The 23,325-nt window shown below is 37.7% G+C and overlaps 1 protein-coding gene across 2 annotated transcripts in view; it reads right to left on the bottom strand.

The window, feature by feature from the left end:
- Nucleotides 1-23,325, bottom strand: part of ttll7 (tubulin tyrosine ligase-like family, member 7) — a 154,574-nt gene that overhangs the window by 29,417 nt on the left and 101,832 nt on the right. For both annotated transcript variants that reach the window (XM_030132505.1, XM_030132506.1), the window contains exons 15-17: nt 16,701-16,935; nt 12,571-12,866; nt 11,469-11,603 (exon numbers count right to left, since the gene is read on the bottom strand). In XM_030132505.1, coding sequence (XP_029988365.1) covers nt 11,469-11,603; nt 12,571-12,866; nt 16,701-16,935 — 666 coding nt within the window. The remainder of the gene's footprint in view (nt 1-11,468; nt 11,604-12,570; nt 12,867-16,700; nt 16,936-23,325) is intronic.

The raw sequence follows: 23,325 nt of genomic DNA, 5'->3' as shown, positions 1-23,325 counted from the left end.
AATCAAGCAGAGCTCTAATAAAACCTACCTCAGTGAGTCTCATAAGGTGTCATATCATCCTTCACAAAAAAAAAACCAAAACTGTGAGATACATGAAATTTTAAGCGTTTTCGCTATTCTGTAGTTAATACAGACAAACAAAAACCCAAAACAAAAAAACACAATGAGGCATTGCCAGCCCAATAGAATAAACGTGTCTACCATCTGATACAAACGGTGTCCTGGATTATGTTATTATATGTCGGATCAGTGCTGCAGCAGCCTCTGAGAGGACTGTCTCCTTTGTGTCATCTCATTTCATTTCCACTATGGAACATATCTGCTGCCTCCTGCTTTTACCTCCATGTCTACATGGCTGTTCAGACATGTCTTGGTGAACAGGTTGGATATCACAATTTATGAGTATTTTAGGTAGTGAAATGCACAGTTCCACCACTACATCCATCTATGCTGCTGTTTCCTGACAGGAACACATGCATACAAACGTACACTTAAGAGACTGTCACAGTCGGTTTGATTGTTGTGCAGTCTGGAGCTGTACTAATGTTGGCTTCTTTTGGTAGAATTCGCGGGTCATTACTTAAAAAGGTTGTGTCTGCTTACGTCACTTTTCATATTGTTACACTCGGTTGGTTCAAAAGCAATGTTTTTATAGAATAGAATAGAATAGAATAGAATAGAATAGAATAGTTTTTTATTGTCACTGTCACAAGAACAATGAAAATCAATTCAGCAGCTGGGTGCTTCTATGAAACTGGTCCCAAAAACAGGACACGGGGCTAAAAATTCACACCAGATGTAGACTAATGTTATGAAGCAGGTTTGGAAGCACTTTGTGTCTATTTTAAAAGTAAGTACTTACTGAGATAAAAGAGAAACTATTTTTCAGATAAAACACATTTTTATATTATTTTAAATTATATTTAATACAAAAATCCGCATGTAACATGGTCAAAGGGACACAAAAATTATGCGCTACTATTTTTTTGAATATCTCTTTATTCTCTCACAGGTGCGTTTTGGGAATTGAACTAATTATGCAAGACAGAGTGTTTCACAAAAATGACCGCTGTAGCAAAATCCTTCGCGATTTATATGCGTTTAACTGTATGTAACACAAGTGGACACGATGGGTTATATACAAAACCTGGAATGAGACTGAAATTCATGAAAAACCCACATGTCTGGATTAGAAAAAACACTGGGGTCATCAAATTTAACACAGTGTCTTTATTTATAGCAGTATATAAGACCATTTATAGACGTGCTCCAGACCAAATGCACTGACACCTAGGTAGTTTTTCATGTCCCAATTTTGGTCCTATTTTTGGCCCCAATATTTTATTAAAAATTCATTAATTATGGGATGGCTCAGAGCAAGAGTATAATTTTTTTGCATTTATCTGAGGTCCTCATTAGGTCCATCCTAGGGGGGAATGTCTACATTTACCTTTTATTATTGGGTCTAAAAAGCTGCAAAGGGCCAGGTACCAAAATGTACCCAGTTTCATAGAAGCACCTAGTTCTGTTTCTGTTTAGCAGCAGATTAAAGTGCAAAAAGAAAGACTGCATTTAAAACTATCACACAAAAATAATACTGAAAATATATACCAAAAAATACTGACAACATACAAAAATACAAAGAAATACTAGAGTATACAAAAAGCCCACTCTGTACCACAGACAGAAGACATATATACAACATATAAGGGACAAATATAAGGTAACAAAAGATATATACAAGGTGAAATTAAAAAAAAAAAAAACAAAAAAAAAAAACAAGGTGCAATGTGGGCTTAACTTTTAGTTTTGCCATTTTGGAGAGAAGTAATTAAAACAATTCCATTGACATACACCTGCACCTGAATCTGCTGGATGTGTTGGGAGACAGATCATGTTTGCCAGGAAGCGTTTACTTTAGCCTTAACAGGTTTTATATTGACTGTATTTTACTTGAGTAGACATAAACTCCAGTCTCTGATTGGATTTAAAGGATTTTTTTGATTTATCTAGTCACATATTCCATCTCTTCCTTTTGCATGATTAGCTTCACTGATACTGTTAGATAATGCCTTCTTGTTTAGTCTGTATTGTTCATTTTATTACTGGTGTTTGATGATTAAACACAACACATTATGCATAATAATACTAAAAATTAGAAGAAATCTTTTTTTTTTTTTTTTTAAGTGGAGAAACCTTGTGTTTTGCGGGTGTGTCATGAATCCTTGGGGCCTATGTTGTGATGTTGAAAAGCTGTGGAGGATATTCTCATGCATTTGCTCCTAGTGCTAACATGACTGTGTACCTACAGGCGCTGTTATTGTTGCTATGTTGACTTATTCTACATCTCCCTACTGGTGCACATAAACCTCTCACGTAGCACACTAGATCCCTGCAAACACTGCTCCCAACGGGAAGCTCATGTGCAAACTTTATGTGTACACACACACACACACACACACGCAACCATGCAAAAACAACAAAAAAAGAAAACAATTCCCTGGGATTCACAGATACAGGGTGAAGGTATACAGTAAACACTTTGTTTTCGCTTTTCAGAAACTTGCCTGTTTGCTTGTTTGGTATTCCTCCTCAATAAACACAAACTTGTGAACCTTGGCTGCCTTAAATGCACGCTCATTTGTCAAATTTGTTTCATACGTACACAAATTACCCTCAATTACAAAACACATTCGATACATTTCATCTTTCATTGGTTACGATTGTGACAAAAAATGTTCCTGAGTGAAAGATAAAGGAGGTAATTATTCCGATACAAACACATCATTAGCCCAATTAGACCTCAACTTTGAATCAAGGAAAAATAGAAAATGTCAAAGATTGTTTTCATGCCAAGTGAACACTCTTTGTCTCCTGAGGCGACGGGTAAACAGTACAGGTGCAGCCGTTCATCTGCGTTTCCATGGCGCTCTCATTAGGGTTTGTTAACACTACAGGTGTGGTGGTAATTGTCTCTCGAAACCCCTGACACACCCAAAGGCCATGCAAACACTCACACATACACACACATACTGTTCGATTCATTAGAGGATATTGTATGAACCTAGAATCATTTTGCAGCAGCTTTCCAAACTTGAGTCCTAACAATGACAATGCCTATGTTCAGGTATGTTCAGTTCAATAAGTTACATGTAACTCTTCAGTAGAGCAAACCCAACATTCATTCATTTTCTGAACATTTTCTTTATCCTTACCAGGGTCACAGGCGAACCCAACATCAAATGTAAAAACACAATGAAATAAAATAAAATAAAATAATAATAAAAAACTCACATCTCCAAATCAAATCACATTTAATCTATTTATCTGATGAAAGCTCTGTAATAAAACATGTTATTGGGGTGTAATTTTTATATGATGTGAGCCAAATTAATGAGTGATATGATTTGACTTTTTCTTATTCCACCTATTTCTTTGTTGCTTTTCAGGGTTGAAATTATCATACATATTTATTTCTCATTCTCTTTTCTTTAGATACAACAAGAAAATACAGGAAATATGTGCAAAGTCTTAAAGACACATACAAATTGGAATGAAGGGGTTGTGAAGGTTAAAGTCATTGTTAGTTTAGTTTTAGGTATGACCTTTGACCTCATGACTTTTTTTTTTTTAATTTTCAGTATGTAACTCCTTAGATGATGCTATGAGATTTTTTTGTCCTCTTTAGGGAACAAGACTTTCACAGCAAAAAAAAGGATATTCATAAAAATAAATAAACAAATTAAAATAAATGTATCTGAAAAAAAAAGTTGCATCATGCTGTTTTCATTCAATACAATTTTTCTTGCAAAAAAGCAGAAATTTGCACATTTCTGTATCTGCAGACTGATCTCATGAAATTGCGTTGTATGTGATGCCAGTTTATTGCATTTGGTGTGCTATACATATGCATTTTCATCCTTTTGCGTGTTATTTAACGCCATTTGATGGCGTGTCAATGCGCTAGTCGCTAATCACTAATTGCGCTTATCACTAACTCTAACCTCTAACCCTAAATGCTAATCTTGCTAGCTGCTAAACGCGCTAATGGCGTGTTATTTTATGTGGCATAAAGATACACGCTGAAAGCTTATAATCTGTACAGATAACGCACCAGTTAAAAGTGGCACATTATCTGTATGCAATTCATGATATCACGTTGGTATCTGTGAAGGTTAAAGACATTTAAACTGTTAACATCTACCAGGTTTACCCTAAAGATGTAAACAGCTCCAGCGACCAAAAGCAACGACTTAGCTAAAATTTTAGAGAATTTTTCATCCATTAATCTGATCAATACATTGAACTAATTCAGGTCTGATGCAGTTTCTCATCTGACCCATTTGGACGTTCAGAGGCTCCATAGTTACCATGGAAACACTGTCATCTTCTACCACATTGATTCACCAGTGAAACCCATGGAAGCTTGATAAAAGACCGTGGTTGTAGATGTTTGTTTTCACATTCTGTTAGTGATATATTTTGGCTACGTTCAAACAGCGGGTCTTAATGCACAATTCGGACTTTTTGGTGAAATCCAATTTTTTTGTGTGCTTGTTCATATTACATATTAAATGCGACTTCTATCAGTTTTGAGTCTGAACTGAATGTCACCCTGAAGTGACCCACATGCACAAAAGAGGTCCTGATGGAATACGAGACCACATAGACACACACTGTGTTTATAGAAGTAAATATGTTTTTCCCGCCACTCCACTTCCTGGGACGCAGAATTTTGACGCTTGTTGCATTTCAATGATGTAAAGATTGGATAAATGTGACCTGGCCATTCAGATTGAAGTCGCATTGCAAAATATCAGATATATATCGGATTTAGGACCACATATGAAAGTGGTCTGGGTCGGATTTGAAAAAATCTGATAAGTGCTGTTCAAACTGTCTTCAACAGATCGGATACAGGTCACATATGGGCACAAAAATCAGATCTGGGCCACATTTGCCTGCAGTCTGAACGTAGCCTTTGTTTCAAAATGCCAATTTTGCTCAATTTTTTTCTGTTGTGAATCAATTTTTAATTTACTCTGAGCTTTCGTGAACATCCAGACAATTATTTAATTAAATATAGGAACAAAAAACTGTTTTTCACTGTAAATTCCAGAGGACAAAATAATAAATTGTGATAAATATTTTAGGTTAATTGCTGAGAAAAATTCCTTTGGAAGTCAACACAAAAATAGCTGCAGATCTGTAAGGGTTAAACACAGAAATGTGTTACCTTTCACCGAAGTCTAATAGATGCTCATTGCTTGAACTCTACGAAGAGTAGATATTCAAGGTTAAAGAGGCTGTTCAGAAATATAATCTAAGATTTGGAAATAATACTGTTACAGTGACTTATGAAGCCACTGGGGTTTCGTTTGCAAATGTGAAGCAAAAAACTGGCAAAAGAAATAAACTGAGTTAGTTAATTAATGACAACAAAATCTACTTTTTACACATGTAAATTTGGCACATTTAATGCTAAAATGGAACCTAGAATAAACTGATATTACTAAATCAGAATATCAAATGGTCATGTTAAAGGAATATTAGATTCAAAGTAAATCAGATTCCCTTAACTGGTTTCATTTTTTCTTATTAGATCCTTTAGATTTTTCTTGTTTCTCTATGTTGTATTTTAACTGCACTATTGCATACACTGTTCTATTTGTCTTTTAACAGCTGACTGCCTCGCATTAAAGACGCTGCTCAATGAATGAAGTTTGAGTTGAGCAGAGTTCAGTTGTGGCTCATTTCTACAGAACATTACAGGTGGTTGAATAATTATTTCCAAAGCTGTATTTCATGTACCTCTGTGTTGGGCCTTCACTGAGGGTCCTCATGTGAACACAGAGCCCTTTTGGGTAATAGCAGGTGTTTGCTCATTTGCTTTATGTTTTTCCTAGTCCCGGTGTGACTCTAATGCCTTTATACCCAGAGTTCCTCATTTGAGCATTTTCTAGCACAGTGCAGCTGGTTTCTAATTTGCTATTTCAACAGGCATCAACCAAGCACTGAGTCTAATAAACTTTAAAAACCTCTGTAAAATCTTATTTAAAATGTTTTAAAGCCTTCAACTCATTACTGAAGTTAAAATGTGTTAAAGACCCGTAGAAACCCTCTTAAACTGTCACTACTACCACCTGTTGTAAGTATTTGGTCTAAGGCTGGGGTGTCAAAAATACGGCCCGTGGGTCAAAACTGGCCCATCAAAGGGTCCAATCTGGCCTGTGACATGAATTTGTGAAATGCAAAAATTGCAGTGAACATATTAACAATCAAGAGTGTCAAAAACATTTTAGTTCAGGGGTCACAGACCGAACAATGTGATCCAAAGTGGACCCGGACTATTAAAACACTATCATAATAACCTATAGATAACAATAAACTACTAATGTTTGCCTTTGTTTTAGAGCAAAACAAGTAAAATTACATGAAAATGTTGTCATTTACAAACTTTCCTTCCACAAAAAATGTGAATTTCCTGAACAAATATGAAAAACATGAAATGTCTTACTAAAAATAAGTGGAATTGTAACATTAAGTTGTGACGAACATGTGTAAATGATAAACTGAGGCAGAATATTGTTAAAATTACACTTATTTTTCTTAAGAAACATCAGATTATTCATGTTATTCACATTTTTAAAGGATACTTTTCATTATGTAATTTTACTTTTTCACTGTTATTACTTTACTGGTCCAGCCTGTTTGGGATCATATTGGGCTGAATGTGGAACCTGAACTAGAATGAGTTTGTCAGCCCTGGTCTAAGGGATGGGCCGCCTCCAGGCTGTGATCATCCAATGGCTGTGCTCATCCAATGGCTGCTGTCTGTGACCGCAAACCCACAGTGAGATGGGAAATACACGCCTACCTCGCAGACAAGATACAGCAGAACTTCAGCTCTAGGTGGCTTCTAGCTCTTTCACTTTTCGAGGTGAAGCACACAAGTAAGAAAAGTACCACTTATAGCCCACACACTGAATAATTAGACTAAAACAATATCCACTACAATTTACAAGTATCAGACTGTATACTCCACATGTTCAGACGGATCAGTCATTGGCACATGTTCAGGCAGTACTTGGACTCCTGTCTTTGTACATTTGCACATTAATTGTGAAGATATTTATTCTCTCCATACCATATCATTTCTTGCTTTTGGTTCCATTCGCCCGTCGAAACTGGGTCAAAGTGCTTTTGTTTACTCCGCACCTTCTGATGGAATCAGCTGCACAAAGACTGAAACTGAATTCATTTCACTGATTCTTCTCTACATAATGTCCATATATTATCAACAGGAGGCCGATGTGGACCTGCAGTACAGTCCAGAACAAGAACTCTGTGACTCACTCCACTGTTTTTCAGTCCATTTGACATGAGTTTGGGTCCAGAGAACTCAGCAAAGCTTCTGTACACAACTGACATATTTCTTCATCCTTGTGTAATACAGTTTCAGGCTGTATTTCTGGATCAAGAGGTGGACTGTGATGATAGTTTTCTAAAGTCCTCATGAGTCCATGTGTCAAGTATTCATCACATCAGCATAATGGATTTTCATGTAATAGCTCTTATGGGTCAAAGGTCATGGACATTCTACAGTGGTTTCCACTTCTGGTCTTTACACACTGGCATTTCCTGAATGTATTCACTCTAATGTGGAGACTTACATAAATACGTACGTTATTTGTAATTTTGCTTAGAAATATGCTTTTTGACATGAAAGCATTAAACTAGGCACAACTTGCATAGACACACAACCCATTCATGTGAAGACGCAGGTTTTAGTGAATGTCAAGTCATGATCCTCTCACCTTAACACCAGTGTTGGCTGGTGAAATTATTTTTTGGTGGGGCAGTATGTAAGTCAGTTTTCAGCTGCACTATAACCACATATCACCACTAGGATATGCCAAAGCACATGCACAACTGTTTTAAAAATATTACTCATTCATTCATTCTCTGAACCCACTTTATCCTCACTGGGGTCATGGGGGTCGCTTGGAGCCTATCCCAGCTACTTATGGGCGAAGGTGGGGTACACCCTGGACATGTCATCAGTTCAAAAATACACAGTATGCGTTTTCAGTCGTGTATTAATTATATGTAACTTTCATCCATCTATCCTTCAAACATGCACATTTTTCTATGACTCTATTGTTAAAGTCAGGCATGTCTCTGACAAGCATGGCATTGAAAAAAAAGAAAATAAACATAGGTTTAAACATATCATTGATACCACTTACACTGGGAATCAAAGTCCACCTGAGCTATACAACCGTTGACCCACAGCTCAGTAGTATGAGTTACGGGCCTTTTCACTGACTCCAGGAAGGTCTTGATTCTTTTTTGGGATGTGACGTTTACTCCTGTGGGTGGTGCTTGGACTCTCCTATCGCTTGTATTGGAGGGGGTCTACTGCACACACACCATTTATAACAGGAGTCTATGGAGTTTTTGGGTGGTGACCCAAACAAGAAACACGTGACTTAACTGCTCATTAAACAACTGAAAACATGTTTAAACTCCACTTGAATGCAGATTACACACAGTACTCACAGCCTGTATCATGTACAGCTTGTTTATTTAAATATTAATGTTTTTGTAAAGTTATTTTAGGTGATTCCTATCGTCTTCTTCAATGTGAGACAGGTGGGGTGGCACCCTCTACTGATGAGCCACCACTGCTTAACTCACTACTTGATCTGACAGATCAATATTATTTGTACAGTTTACACACAATTTCCAGTGTTATTTTATATCTGTCAAAACTTTTTAAAATATATTCCAGGCCACCAAAATGTAAAATTTGTAATATTTGCATTGTACTTTGGTCAGTTAAATTAAAGTTTAAGGATATTATCTTTTTTTTTTTTTTTTAATAATATTTTAGAAATATATATCTGCGTCTTTGTTGCAGCCTTTCTGTTGGAGTGGGTTTGCCGGCTGCTGTCCCCTCAGCGTCCAGGGATCAGCCGTCCTGAACGGTGACAGCTGGTTGTGAGGACGGTGATGGCAGTAACAGAGGTCAGGGTCAGCGGACTGACAGACGCTTTCATAATACTTATGTGCCATTGATGTGTCAGCTCAGGTGTGAAATTAAAGATGATCCTGTGCCTCTTTTGTCTAATTTTCTAAAAAGGGTGATTTTTGTTTCTTACTATGAAGGGCACCGTCCATTTCAGCTTTTATCTACTTGGGTTTCAGTGTTTAGCACACCACCTGCTTCAAACAGCACACAATGCAATGCACATAGTAAACATAATCTCCATACGTTTGCTCAAGTGCGTCCCCAGTTAGCCACATGAGCCAATTCTAGTGTTTGTTCACAAATAGTGTATGTCACATGAACCCAAATTTGAGCAACAGCTTTAGCAGCAGCGCAAACACATACAAACTGGCATTGAACATAATAACAATGCAAGGACACAGAGAGCTGACCAGAAATAGAGGAGACACTGATTAATACAAAGGAGCAGTGGGGAATAGTGGGGACCCGCAAACTGACCGACAGGTTGTCACTGGGGTCGTTTGAAAGACAATGGGAGCAAAGCCAGAGCGGACAGTCCACTGTGGAGGGAGGCGTGGAGGTCACTTTTAGTTAGGCTGCACAATGACCGCACCTGGCCACAGAAGGGGCTCTGGGAATAGAGCGGCGCTGGATTTTTGTTCACCACTTACAATCCATCTTTGCCCCCAGTTTTTTATGCAGAAAAATCTTTTTTTCAGTTATTGCCTTAGAGCTGGGCCCAAAAAATACCACCGTGAACATTTTCACACATCAGTCATCACTGATAAGCGTCATGATAACTGTCACATCATTATTTCTTTCCAGTTTAAAGCCTGAGTTGTGCTGCTTTTTGGAAGTTTGAAAAACCACACAGTTGTTTGTGGTTGGATATTATTTGTAAACAAAAAAACAAAAAAACAAACAAAAATGCAGCAAAGATGAAAAGATGCAGTAAGATGGAAAATGAAGTGTAACAGATATCCAGGACTTTGTGAAAGTCTTAGACCATCTTTGTCTTTGCATTTTGCTGGGTTTGGGTGAATTTCTATATTTATTTCTCACTTCTTTTATTAAGATATGACAGAAAAATGCAGGAAATGTGTTCAGAGTATTAAAACAACCACAAAAAGATCAGAACTAAATGGCTTCTGCAGGCAAAGGTTAGTATCAAGTATAACCTCCATTTATTTAGTACTTCCTCTGCTTTCTTGGTTGACTTCAAATTTTCTTAAACAAGTGGAAAAAGTAGGTGGAGCTTACTAATACCCCCGCCCGGTCGCATAACACTTCCTGCTCAGTGGTACCCTGCCTACCCAGGGATTCATTCTGAGTCTGAACTCTCAATCGTTTGAAAACCTTTTCAAAAATAAAAAAAATTAAAAATTGAGAGAAAGGCACATGCAAAGAGCATGTGTGGAATTTGAAAAGAATTGGGTGAATAGTATCCAAGAAATCGGCTGGACAAAAATGTCAGGCAGACAAATGGAATACTGCCCTCTGGGGTGGAGTTTAATAATGTTGTGGAATACTCTACCAACCTTCCTGAAGAACATCCTAGACTTCGATTTTTGGACTTGGAATTTGACACTTTTTTATGTTCAGAACATGGTTACTATAGCACAGCTTCCATGATATTAATATTTTTAATTAATGTTATTTTTAAGGTTTAATCATGTTTACATATTTCCTGTATTTTCTGGTTATACAGGTCTTTAAATGTCTATATGTGTAACTTTGCTAAAATAACAAATTTAAAAGTGCACAGTACTGCTCTGAACAGACTAAGCATCTGGTCAGTGTCAAGTATCTGCACAGCTGTCATTTATCATTATTATTATTATTATCATTATTATTATTATTATTATTATTATTATTATTATTATTATCATTATTATTATTATTATTATTATTTCTGACAGTCACTTATCTTTTTATCTTTATATTCTTCATTGTATTTGATGCCACTGAATTTCCTCTTCGGTGGATTAAAAAAAAAAATCTTATCTTATCTTACTGTAACTTGGTGAAAGCCACACAAAACCTGCGACAACACAGACCTGATTTAAGAAAAGGCAACGAAAATCATGTAAAAGACGAAACATGAATAAGATTGTAATCTGACTTTGGAAAACAATGTAAAATGTGTTAACTGTTGTATCAATCTCTTCTTTATGGTCTTTTGTGCTCTCAACACTGACCAAACTGATAAATATTTCACAAAATTTAGAGGCAGGAATTTAATTATACATACTGTATGTATGAAAAAAGCAAAATTTTTAGTCAATCAAAAATATATGGGTAAAAAAAAAACACTCAACTATTAAGAAAATTGTTAATTATAATAATAATAACAATACTGTATATATGTATAAATATATTAATACTAATAATTCTGAGATTCATGCCTGGCCCTACTCTACATTTGTGTCGGCTGAACTCGTCTCACTGTCCTCACCTCATCCAGGACGGCCTCTGCTTCCTCCTCAGTCTTGCCTGGAAACCTGATCCTCATGGCGGTTAGAGCTGCCAAAGTCTGCCGCACCAGCTCTGCCTCCTGTTCTTTACTCCTCAGGTGTATCAGCGGATCACCCTAAACGCACAAACACTGGGTTAAACTCGAGAATGAAATCAGCGGACTGGAACCATATGATGCAACTCAGACCAAAGTGATTGTTTGAGAGGATCTTTTGTCTAAAGCAGTGGACCTTTGTGAATACAATCAATGGGAAAATAAACATACTGAATATTTTCTAAGAAAGTAGTCACAATTATTATATAATCAACATACTTGCAATTATTTGAGATGATGACTATGATACTGCAATAATGTTTAGGTGCAGAACCCGGGCTATTCTGGGTCCCCCTATGTTTAATTCATGGAAAATAAATGTTTAAATTGATTAAAAACAAAGAAATCAATGAAATGACAAAAATAAACTGGCCAGTTTTTGCTTTTTTAAAATCCTGATTTTATTAACGTTAACATTATATTTGACAATCATTGTACCTGAATTCCCTGTATCACTGGTGTAAAGCGAAAAAAAAAAGCATTAAAAAAAACACACATCACGGTGAAATCATGCAGCTGGTAAACTCTTTGGCCTATTTTTTAAGGAAAGGTTTTCCGCTCAGGTTCTCTTTTTTTTTTTGCTGTATCCAAAGGTTACCGGCATACTTGTAAAGTAGGAAAGGGAATGGAGGAGGCAGGCGGAAAGCAACAGATGGCAACACAATAGAGGATCATTGTTGTGAGCTACAGTAGGCCTATACAGTACAGAAGGAGCTTTTTAAGATATTCCGGTGGGTTGGAGTAGAATATATTCCACAGGAAAGACGACAGTAAGGTAGAAAAGTGACAGAGGTGACAAAAAATAAGTCGATTTTGGTGAGGTACCATTGTGATGTGTAATTAAAACTATCTTGAGTATCTTGAGCAGCGGATCAGTGTGGAGGACATGACTGTAAATACATTAAATAAATGTAGGGGACGTGTCTTTGGCGCTTATGTGATGCTCATGTGACTGTTTCTCGCTGCCATTTTGTGTGTAGCATCTTACTATGTTGGAGTGGATAGTCCCCAGGCTGTTGCTATGAGGCACACGGTGGGCGGAGCCACTGCGACTCAGCGAATGAGAACGGAGCGTGGCGGAGCTCGGCCTGACGAGAGCCGTGGTGAGTGGAACCGTGGGAGACGGCCTGGCGGACAGCGCACGCATCTCACTCGGCGACGACAAGGAAGCGATGGAGCGAGGGCAGGAGATGGAGCGTCTGATTGGGCCAGAGAGAGTCGGGGAGGCGGATGGGGCGGGGCTGGATTTGAGAGACTTGATTGGAGGTTTCCAGTGCATGCGACCTGCAGAGAAACAGAAGAGACGGGAGAAGGGAGGAACAATGAGTGGTTGTGTCACACTTGAGTATCTGTCTTTTTCTGATCGTCTTTCTTTTCATTCCCCCAGTTGCTGTCGAGTTCTCTCCTCCTTATCTGCTTTCTGTCCGCCGCTGGGTGGCTTTGGAGATGAAGTGTGGCACTAAATCTCCCAGAGCCATGCCACGGCACACCGGCCCAGTGGCCCAGTGTGGATGTGATATTAATGACGGCAGCATGTCCAGTCAAAAGCACAAACTAAACAGTAATCTGGTCTGGTTTGGGGACGGATTAGAGAGCAACACTCACTCACTCTCTCCTTCTGTCTCAGGAGGCAACGTTTTCAGATTTCTTCTTCTTTCCTCTTCTGTGAGAGTCAACTGAAGTAAACTTTGGCTTGTCGAACCAAAAAAGACTTTTGAGATTATCAGCTTGTTTTTAACATTTTACTGATATTTTATTAATCAATCCAATCATTAGCTGCAACCCTCGGATGAACACAACGTATTTCACACTTTGTCTGGTCGACCTCCTTTTATCTGTAAATATACACACATTCCTCTCATTCATCTGCAACAACCTCCAGAAAAGGTTGGAACAGGAGCCATCTGGGACAATTAATGATTTAACATAACGAAGTAACACTGTGACTTGAAACAGGTGATGTGAACAAATGAGTGAAAATGTGATTTGGTCCAAAAGCAACATCCAGGAAAGGTCTAGTCCTTTATACATGGAACATCATGAATGAGGATGCATTACTGTTGTACAACTAAAGATTTGTTTACATAAAATATAAGATAAAATGAACCTGAAACACTTCATCACTTGGTGCCAGGGGTTCCGAAACATATTTTGACTGTTGTGAAAAAAAATGGCTAAATTACAAAGTGGTACATGCTTTAACTTTTTTTGGAATCAAAACCGATAATAAATGTAAAACTAAATTTGCACAATGCGTCACATAATGTTTTGTTGTACTGTTTTCAGTGTTAAAGTGGTCAAATATACTTTACTAATCATTCTTTTTAGAATGTTTTTTTATATATACTGTTCCATCTCTGTCTGATTTGGGGTTGTACGACACACACACACACAGGCATGTGATGGACAGACACATGCAAGCACATGGAAAATTAAGCTAAAAATCACTCTCCATCACCCTTGAATCTCCTCCAGCTTGTCCACCAGCCAGTATGTTGTGTGTTTTCAGTTCGTGCAACACGTGTGTATGTATCTGAAATCACAAGTGCACACACAAGTGATTATATACATGTCTGTGTGTGGCTGTGGACCCTGTTGAGCTATGTCCATTGCCAAATGAGAGCATTATGGGGCTTAGTCCTCGTAGCCCTTTGGTGGGTTGGTATGGAGAAGGGCTTGGCAGCGCTGGGCTCTCTTTCTCTCTTTTTCCTTTGCACACATATTCACATACACAAAATCCAAAAAGTTGGACTTCCACATGTCTTTGTCTGTTATTTTGTGACAAATAGAATGAGCTCATGCAACAGTCTGCCCGACTGAGCAGTAAAACTGAAAGGCAAGTGGAGAATTTTTCTTGTTCCAAGGTCAGCGATACAGGAAACGGCTGTGAAAAGTGCCTCTTCTTCACTTCAGACACAGCTCAAAGTGAGTCGTCATGTGTGAATTTAGCAGGAAATGTCCTATGGACTTATCGTTCTCCCTATAAAATGGGGAATATTTCAGCATTAAACTCAAGGTGTCTTCAAGGTAAACAACCAAAGTGTTTTTCCTCTTCCCTCCTCTTTCATTCTCATTTCCTCTTCTCTTCATCTCGACCTCCTCATTCACCTTCCATTCTCTACAAACGCATTCTTCAGGACACTTCGTCATTTGTGCGTCTGTTTGTGTGCGACTACAGCTGCCAGGGTAGAGCTCGCCTTTACTTGAGAGATCAGCAACACTGAGCCATATCCCTCGAGTCCCAGACTGGGATCACCCTGCTCACATTTTAATTAAAATCAGTTAGGCATATAAATACCGCCATACTGATGAACATCTGTAATGTTGCTTCTACCTCGTCCAGCCATCACAACTTGCTGCTTATGTGTGTGGAAGTGCACTGCAGGCTCCGATCAAAGCAAAACTCAGCAGTTGTATTTTAAAAAGAGTGAGCTGATGTGCATATATATATGGAAATGTGCTGTACAGCCATGAATATATTTTACAAACTGCAGAAGTGTGAAAGTGTGCCAGGCAAGTGTGCCAGGCTGAGGAGGATGTCATGCGCTAGCAGCATCATAGAACCGATTCCACTTTCATTACTGCATCATTGTAAAGCTGAGCAATATGGCCCAAAATTTTGTCAAGATTAAACTGTTCATGTCAGTCAGTCTTAATAATTATCAGACGACAAATCAGTCAAATTATTATCTCTTTCAAGCTAAAAGGCTGAGATTTGGTCTTGGAGTGAAGATGGGAAAAACCAGAGGGTTCTGTGGTGTTAAATTATTCAAAAAAAGGTAAAGAGATGAAAACAAGAAGAGAACGTCACAAAAGAGGAAACATGATGAAAACATACAAAAAGATGTAACAAGATGAAAGTGACATAAAAGTGACATACAAGATTAAATAAGGTGAACGAAGTGAGGAAATATACAAAGGAGAAAAGAAAACACCACAAAAGATGCAATGAGATGAAAATGGCATAAAAAACAGAAGATGAAAATTATGTGGAAGACATAACAAAATGGAAATGGTGTAAAAGATGGAACATGACAAAAAAGGCAAAAAAACAAAACAAAAAACACACCAAAATGAAAATGTGAGATGCAACAAGATGAAAAAAAACAAAAACAAATATTGTTAAAGGCAGAACAGAACAAGATGCAAATGTTGTAAAAGATACAGTAAATCAATAAATAACAAGATAAAAACACCTGTAATTTTATGACTTGCGCCTTTGTTTGTTGACTTTTTTATTTTAATTGGATGCTAGTGTATGCTATTTGGCTAACATTGAAACAAAAAAATGGGTGTAATCTAAGTTCTTATTCAACAAGATGAAAACACTGAATAATTGTGTAAATAGTTTGACTAACAATGAAAAGACAAACCCTACAGACTAAACAAAAACATAATAATAATGGATTAGATTTCTACAGTGCTTTTCAAGACACCCAAGACACTTAAGGTTATTGATCCATTGTTCATTCGCTCTCACATTCCAACTCTGGTGGTGGTAAACTACATTGCCACCACCACTGAACAGTCGTACACCAGTGTGAGTGACACTGGAAGCAAGGTGGATTAAGTGTCTTGCCCAAGGACACCACAGCACATGAACACAACAGCACGTGACTAGGACAGAGTAGGATTCGAACCGCCAACCCTTCGGTAATTGGACAACTCGCTCTACCTCCTGAGTCATGGCCGCCCGTACATGTCAGGATTAGGATAATGAGGCCCTTGACTGGCCGGCCCCAGACACATGTACTCTGGTTATTCTCCTGCTGGGACGCCATCTCTACCATAGTGAAGTAAGAAAAACTGGAGAAGTGGCCTAGCTGAAGATTCTACAACAGAAAGTTGAAAGATGTGTACATTTGTAGGTGTGTGATTTGTTCTGAGTGTAAACATGTAACAGGCTTGTTTTGGCAGGTAAACCAGCCACTGTAATCAGACGGAGAGCTCCTGCACAAAAACAAAGAAGTCAACAAACAGGGCGGGAGGAAAAGAGAACAAGACCAAACAAGTAAAAAACAAAATCAACATGAGAGAAGCAAGGCTGGAAACAAGGCCCTGTCAATGCTCTAAAGCCATTTTTACTTTCAACACATCGATGCATCATCCTGGTTTTACCTGAGCGCTCGGCCAAGTTCTTCTCTTTGCTCTCCCCAAGGTCATAGGAAACCTTCTTCTCCCTCTTCTCTCCTCCCCCTCCTCCTCCTCTTCCCTCCGCTTTCCTCCTCTCCTCTTCTTCGTCATCCGAGGAGGAGCATGAGTTGTCTGCACTGCTGCCGCTGGTGAAATCTGCCAGGTAGTCTGGTCGTTGACGTCTGGGGGTCTGGCTGCACTCTGGCATGGCGGTCAAGGGCTGCCAAGAACACATGGAAACACATATATAGGCACGACTCAGTAACACACTATGAATAGTCCACCAGGACTGACTGAAGGATATTCACTTTCTTACAGTTACTATATCACTAGCCTCGAAGCATAATTGCCTAATTCATACACTATATGGACTAAAGTATGTGGACACGTTGAATTCAGGTGTTTCTTTTCTAACAGGGGTCTGGGATACAAAACAGCAATGACTAATGTCAAAGTATAGTTTTATTTTGGGATAAATATCAATGCTTTGGTTAGTTTGGGTTAAATTATTATCTTTGCTTCCAAAATGAGATGGTTTTGACTTAATTTCTCTCAACATTGATTTTGTTTTTTTATCCATGACTATGATCTTAAATGTTCTTCCTCTAAATTTCTAAAATATTTGGATGCTTTGACTGTAAATAATAATTTTCTACCACAACTAACCATCTACTTTCATCTCACTTTGGAAGAAAAATCTCCCATTAAACTTGAAAAGGAAATATTGATCTTTATATACTATATGGACATAAACATTGGGACACATCACGTCTACAGTTGTAAGATGTCCTGTTCATGATGATTTGAGAAATAAACATCAATATTTATGATATTTATCCCACTTTAAAATTATTTTATAACATTTGTCATTATTGTTTTGTATCCCAGACCCCTGTTAGAAAAGAAACACCTGAATTCAACATGTCCACATACTTTTGTCCATATACTGTATGACTTAGATAATTATGCTATGAGGATAATGATATGCTTATTTAATTCCAATGAATATGTGTTGGATGTATTTGCCACTTCATGATTCTGTAAATTACTGGTTTGGGATTTTTATTTTTTAACCTTTAAAAAAACTCGCTGAGATTAAAAATGTCTTTTGCAGTTTCCTGGCCAAGACAGCAGCAGCAGAAGTTACAGACAGTAGAGATTTCATCCATACATCCACACTAAAAATGTACATAGAACACATAATAAAACTCAGTTCTAAAACACTTAACTAAGAACATACATATGAACCATCATGAATTCAAAGGTACTAAAAGTTTACAATAATGTTCCTTAAAAGCATCTCCAAGCAGAACCCAAATTAATCAATTAGCAAAACCTCTACATCCAGATTTATCCTTTGTCTTTGACTGTACAGTATTTACAGAGACCAGCTCCTTCAGTTTGGTCTCCTTCTGCAGGTTGTTCCAGGCAGTGGAACCAGAACATTTAAAAGCTTTCTTTCCCTGTTCTGTTCTGACTTTAGGAACACATGGAGAAAACAGATCCTGAGACAGAGAGACTGTAATTATTAAAGTCATTCCAACAGATGTAGACCAGTAAGTTTGGGTTTGTATGGGAAGAAAAACAGTTAACAAGTCTGAAACCTGTGAACTCTGTTGTGGAACTCGTCAAAACAAGTATGGATTTTGGACCAAAAAAGTTGCAAAGAAATCTACAAGCACAGATTTAATGGGCTATTAAATGGGAACTGTGACTCCAAAGTAAAGCCTACGTGGAACTACACTGTTGCCCATGACGTTGGAATAATTTTATTTTCAGACTCATTCCTCTTTTTATTCCTATTTATACACATCAGTATCACCTTTGACCAGGTGCAATGCTTACATACTGAGTCCCAATTACACTTTATCTATCAAGAATAAATCACATTGTCACAGTTATTCATAAGAAGAGTCAATAGTGTACATTAATGTTATCGCTTTTAATCTCAATTAGCCTTTCATAGTTAAAAAAAGGTTAAATGAAAGCTATACAATTTTAAAAATCTGTCTTTGTTGGTCCTGAGCAATATCACAGTCTTACTGGTTACACATCACAAGTCATGGTCAATCAACAAAAGGCACATGTCTATGTATGAACAGTTTCTGTGTGGCACACGGAGGGTGGGGGTGGGGGTGGGGGCAACAACACACATTCGTCAGGGGTCTAGGAGTTCTCCCCCAGCGATTTTTGAGTGTTAAATGTATTTTTTATTATATTCAGGTGAATTTTATTAATAAATGTAAAAATCGGTTTATGGTGGTCAGGCCTTTATTTACATAATGGAAAACATAAAGTCAGGCACCCAGAAATGGAATATAAAGTGTTTTCAGATGCTCTGTTTTGGATCTGAATCTTCTCTTTAATGCAGTGTCGATGATCAGTATGTTAAAATATGTCTAACCTGGATACAATGGAGACTGATTTGAAAAATTCCACAGTGGTGGTTACTGTAACTCACTAACTTTCCTTAAGCAACATTTTTTGAGTTTCACAATTCACCAAAAAAGCCTAACGTTCATACTGACAACATGGCGTTATTTTATTTTTATACTTAGCCTAAATGCATTCCAAATGATGAAACTCACATTCTAATTTCACTCACTGTCAATAAATCACAGCTGCTGCAGCTCATATCACAGCTTGTCTGCTGGTTTTCAGCAGCTTGCAAATTTTATCAGCGGAAAAATGTTTCAGTTACAAAAAAGCAAATAACTCAGGAAGGACAATAAGAATAAAGTAGAAAACCTATTAATGCTGGTGACTTACAACTCATTTTGTTTAATCTGTTAATGCATGAATTGTTAATAAAGAAATATAAGATACTCAAGAAGTATGATTTGGAAATAAAACATATCCAAATCATACTTCTTCAGTATCTTATTTCTTTAGCATAACACCCAGGTATTCACTGTAGTGGATTCCATGCATGAACAGTTAAATACATAATGGTATTAACTTCTTATGAATAAACACATCCATAAAGCTCTTTCCACAAACAGAACATACCGCTGCTTAAAGAAAACATATTCCAGTGTGAAATGTAACTGTCCACTGTGGTGAATCAGTGATTATATTCTGTGAAACTTCAGTCACCAACAAAATAACTAAGACCATAAGGATTAAACTGTGAACAAACTATTCCCTAAACTGTAGCATATTAGATAATTTCTTTGTAACCACATGTTTTGGATTCATTAAACAGTAAATAAGGATAAGACTTTATTTATCTCACTGTGGGGAAATTCAAGTGTCATTTACAGTGAGTATAAAAAATACACTGGTCTACAAGTAAAATGCTTCCAGAATAAACGTAGTTAAACCTTACCAAATTTGAGTCACTAATAAAGAAAAATTAAGTCCAAAGTGCTGGTTGGTTGTAGTTTCTAAGATAGTCTTGGGTCAAAATGAGAAATTCTTAGAATTAATGAGAGAATGGGTTTCATTCAAAAGAAATGTTTGTTTCAGATCTACCAGATCTACTTCAAAACACTGTCTGCACATGACAATACATTCACTTTACAGGTTCTATCAGTGGAACATTTATAAAACTATTGAATAAATGTACATAAACCAACACATACGTGTAATAACACACCATGATATAGATTGAAAACATGAGCTAACCAGCACTTTGTTCATTTGTTTCCTGATTCATCTTATTAAACTATGTAAGATTTAGCACATTTAATGTCTGAACCAGATATTTTCTAAGAAACTCTAGAGCAGTGATAGAAAATATCATTACTGAAAATAATGTAGCTTTAACTAAAGACTGAATAACTGTCCACTGCAGTGATGTCAAGCATTAAAGGGTTAAACAGTTGTTGGCATAAAATGTCCTAATGTCAGACTTGTCTCTTTGTCCCATGTGGCTCCTTAAATACAGTTTGAGAAAAGGATCATATGGATTACCTCCTGGAGCCTGTCATGTAATGGCAGAATGTACATATCTAAAAGATTCATCCAGTTTACACTCAACAAAACAAGTGGTACCAGGCACAACAAACCCCGCCCCTCACATGTATTGTATTTTATTTTGGCATCGATCCAGCTGATGTCATCATGTCTGTGCGTGTGCTGATGTCAGCATAGACATAGACAACATACACACATTTCATTCGTTATAAGTAAATGGGAAAAATGAAAGATTTTAAAAATTCATAAAAAATTGAACTTTGACCTACTTTTCCCTAAATGTAATCATATCTACTCCAGGTCACTGGTAATCTATAAACCCAATTTGGTATGAATTCAACCAATAGTTTTGCTGCTAAAGTGTTAAAAAAGAAACAAAGAAACAAACCAAACCAAAAAAAGTAGCCCTTGCCTCCCCTTTGGGGGCAGGTAATAATCCAAGTACTTTCAACACTGTGGTTCTGGATTACTCATCTGAGATGTCATTACCCAAATTCAGTCACTGCAGGTGTGTGTCAAGTCGTCAGCAAAACTCATTTTAGAAACTTAAAAGCACAAAGCTTTTACTAAACAGCGTTTCTGCTGGTAAGGTTTTGCCATGGCACAGCACCATGGCAAAATCCATGCCACCACACCAAACATTTAATACAAATTAAATCATCACCATCGCATTAGACTTATTATACATATGTATAATATAATAATAGGCCAGGGCAAATGTCCTGCCCTCTCAAAAAAAAGTTTGTGAAGCTTCAGGCAGTAGGGAAAAGATAAAAGGCATAAAGTTTCACTTTCACTTCTGTGGGGGGGGACTGGACTGCCCCGTACCCCCCATAGTATTATAAGTAGGACGGAAACCATGCCAAAAGCTGAGCCCCCACCCGAACCGTGCATGTGCGCCCCCCCCACCCCACACACACATTTTTCATCATCATCATTTTTGATCATTTTTTGATCATTAAGATCATAAAGGCCTTATTCTAACACATACCTCCTTCAAATGGTTTGTTCAAAAATCTAAATCCTGCACCTGCTTATTGTTACTGGGGCCAAAAAATGTTTTTGCTCTAAATATTGATTCTATCCTACATCTACATGTATGGGTGGTGGGTTTGTGGGAGCACTGTGTGGTTGCAGAGTGTTTGGGGTCTTTCCCAAAGAAAATCAGATGTTGCTTGACTAAAATTTGTGTATATGTTTTCACATTAATGTAGACCATTACTATTTTCATCTTCTTTCAATGGTGGACAAAACATTGATGATAAATTACTATTTATAAATCTCTCCAGTATGATAATTCTCAACAAATGTTTTACTTTTTATTGAATTGCTCTGTCTTTGTTGTTGACAGTCATATCCTTCCACGACCCGGTTCTGGTGCAGGCAACAAACGTCGTGCTCCCTCAAAAATACAAGTTTCCAAGGGTAGGGGAAAGGAAATAAGGTGCAAAACAATGTGAGTTGAGCCGAGCCGGTTCCATGCGTCTTAAGTTTCACTTTCACTGCCCCCCCTGCCAGACTAGGCCCGGTGTCATCTGTTATTATTTGTGCACACTGTATGTGATATATTTTCTATGTAGAGGTGGAAATATAAAAGACAGTTAATGCAAACACACCCGTTTGTACTCTTTTATTACTTCACCCAATGAGAATTGATAAGGAATCTGATCGATAAGCAAAATCGATAATGGAATCGGAATCATTAAATTCTTATCGATTCCCATCCCTAGTCGCGGGGGTGGAGCCTATCCCAGCTACGATTTGGGCGAAAGTGGGGTTTGCCCTGGATGCGCCGCCAGTTCATTGCAGGGCTGTCACATAGAAACAAACAACCAATCACTGTCACATTCACACCTATGGGCAATTTAGATTAACCAATTACCCTATCAGTGAATGTCTATGAATGGTGGGAGAAACCTGAAGAACCCAGAGAGAACAAATGCAAACACAGGGAGTACATGCAAACTCCACACAGAAAGGTCTAGCCCATGTTGGAAATCACCACAAAAATATTCAAAGGTCTTTAAGCATTACAATTCAAGATTCAGAATCTACAAAAATGGAAGTCACAGTTCCACATACACAACAACAGACAGGACGACGCACATCCAGTCATCTTTTTTTTACCTCCTCTTCCTCACACACAAACATCCTTCTACTTTTATCCTTGTGGGACCGTCCGGTGACTGCGTTTGCTACCTAACCCTAAACCATCCAAAATGACCTCATTTTGGAAAATGTCCTCTTCCAAAGGTCTGAAACTCAAATACGCTCTCCCAAGGACATAAGTACAAGAACACGCACATACGCATACACACACACCCACTTAAACATGAAGACATTGAGATGTTGTCAACCTCCCTCAGCCTCTCCTCACCCTCAGCCCATTACCATCTGTCACTGAGAGACCTAGTGCTCAAACTGCAAGCCCACATTCCCACATGTGTGTATGTTTGCTTACAAGCTCATTATGCACAGATACACAATTACACATTCAGTGTTTATAAGCCTGGCTGTCTCTATAAATAGGAGCAGGAGTGGCTTCATACCTTGAACAAATATGACCTGACTGATTCTGTAAACACTAAATTCACAGTTGGTATGTGTGATTACCTCTGCCAAGGAGGTTATGTGATCACTCCTGTTCGTCAGCAGGATTAGGCAAAAACTACTGGGCAGATTTTCATGAAAC

This window comes from Sphaeramia orbicularis, chromosome 4 (assembly GCF_902148855.1).
Source record: "Sphaeramia orbicularis chromosome 4, fSphaOr1.1, whole genome shotgun sequence".
Classification (NCBI taxonomy): domain Eukaryota; kingdom Metazoa; phylum Chordata; class Actinopteri; order Kurtiformes; family Apogonidae; genus Sphaeramia; species Sphaeramia orbicularis.
The sequence above is the reverse complement of the archived record's forward strand: the minus strand, read 5'-3'. Positions and strand labels throughout refer to the sequence as shown.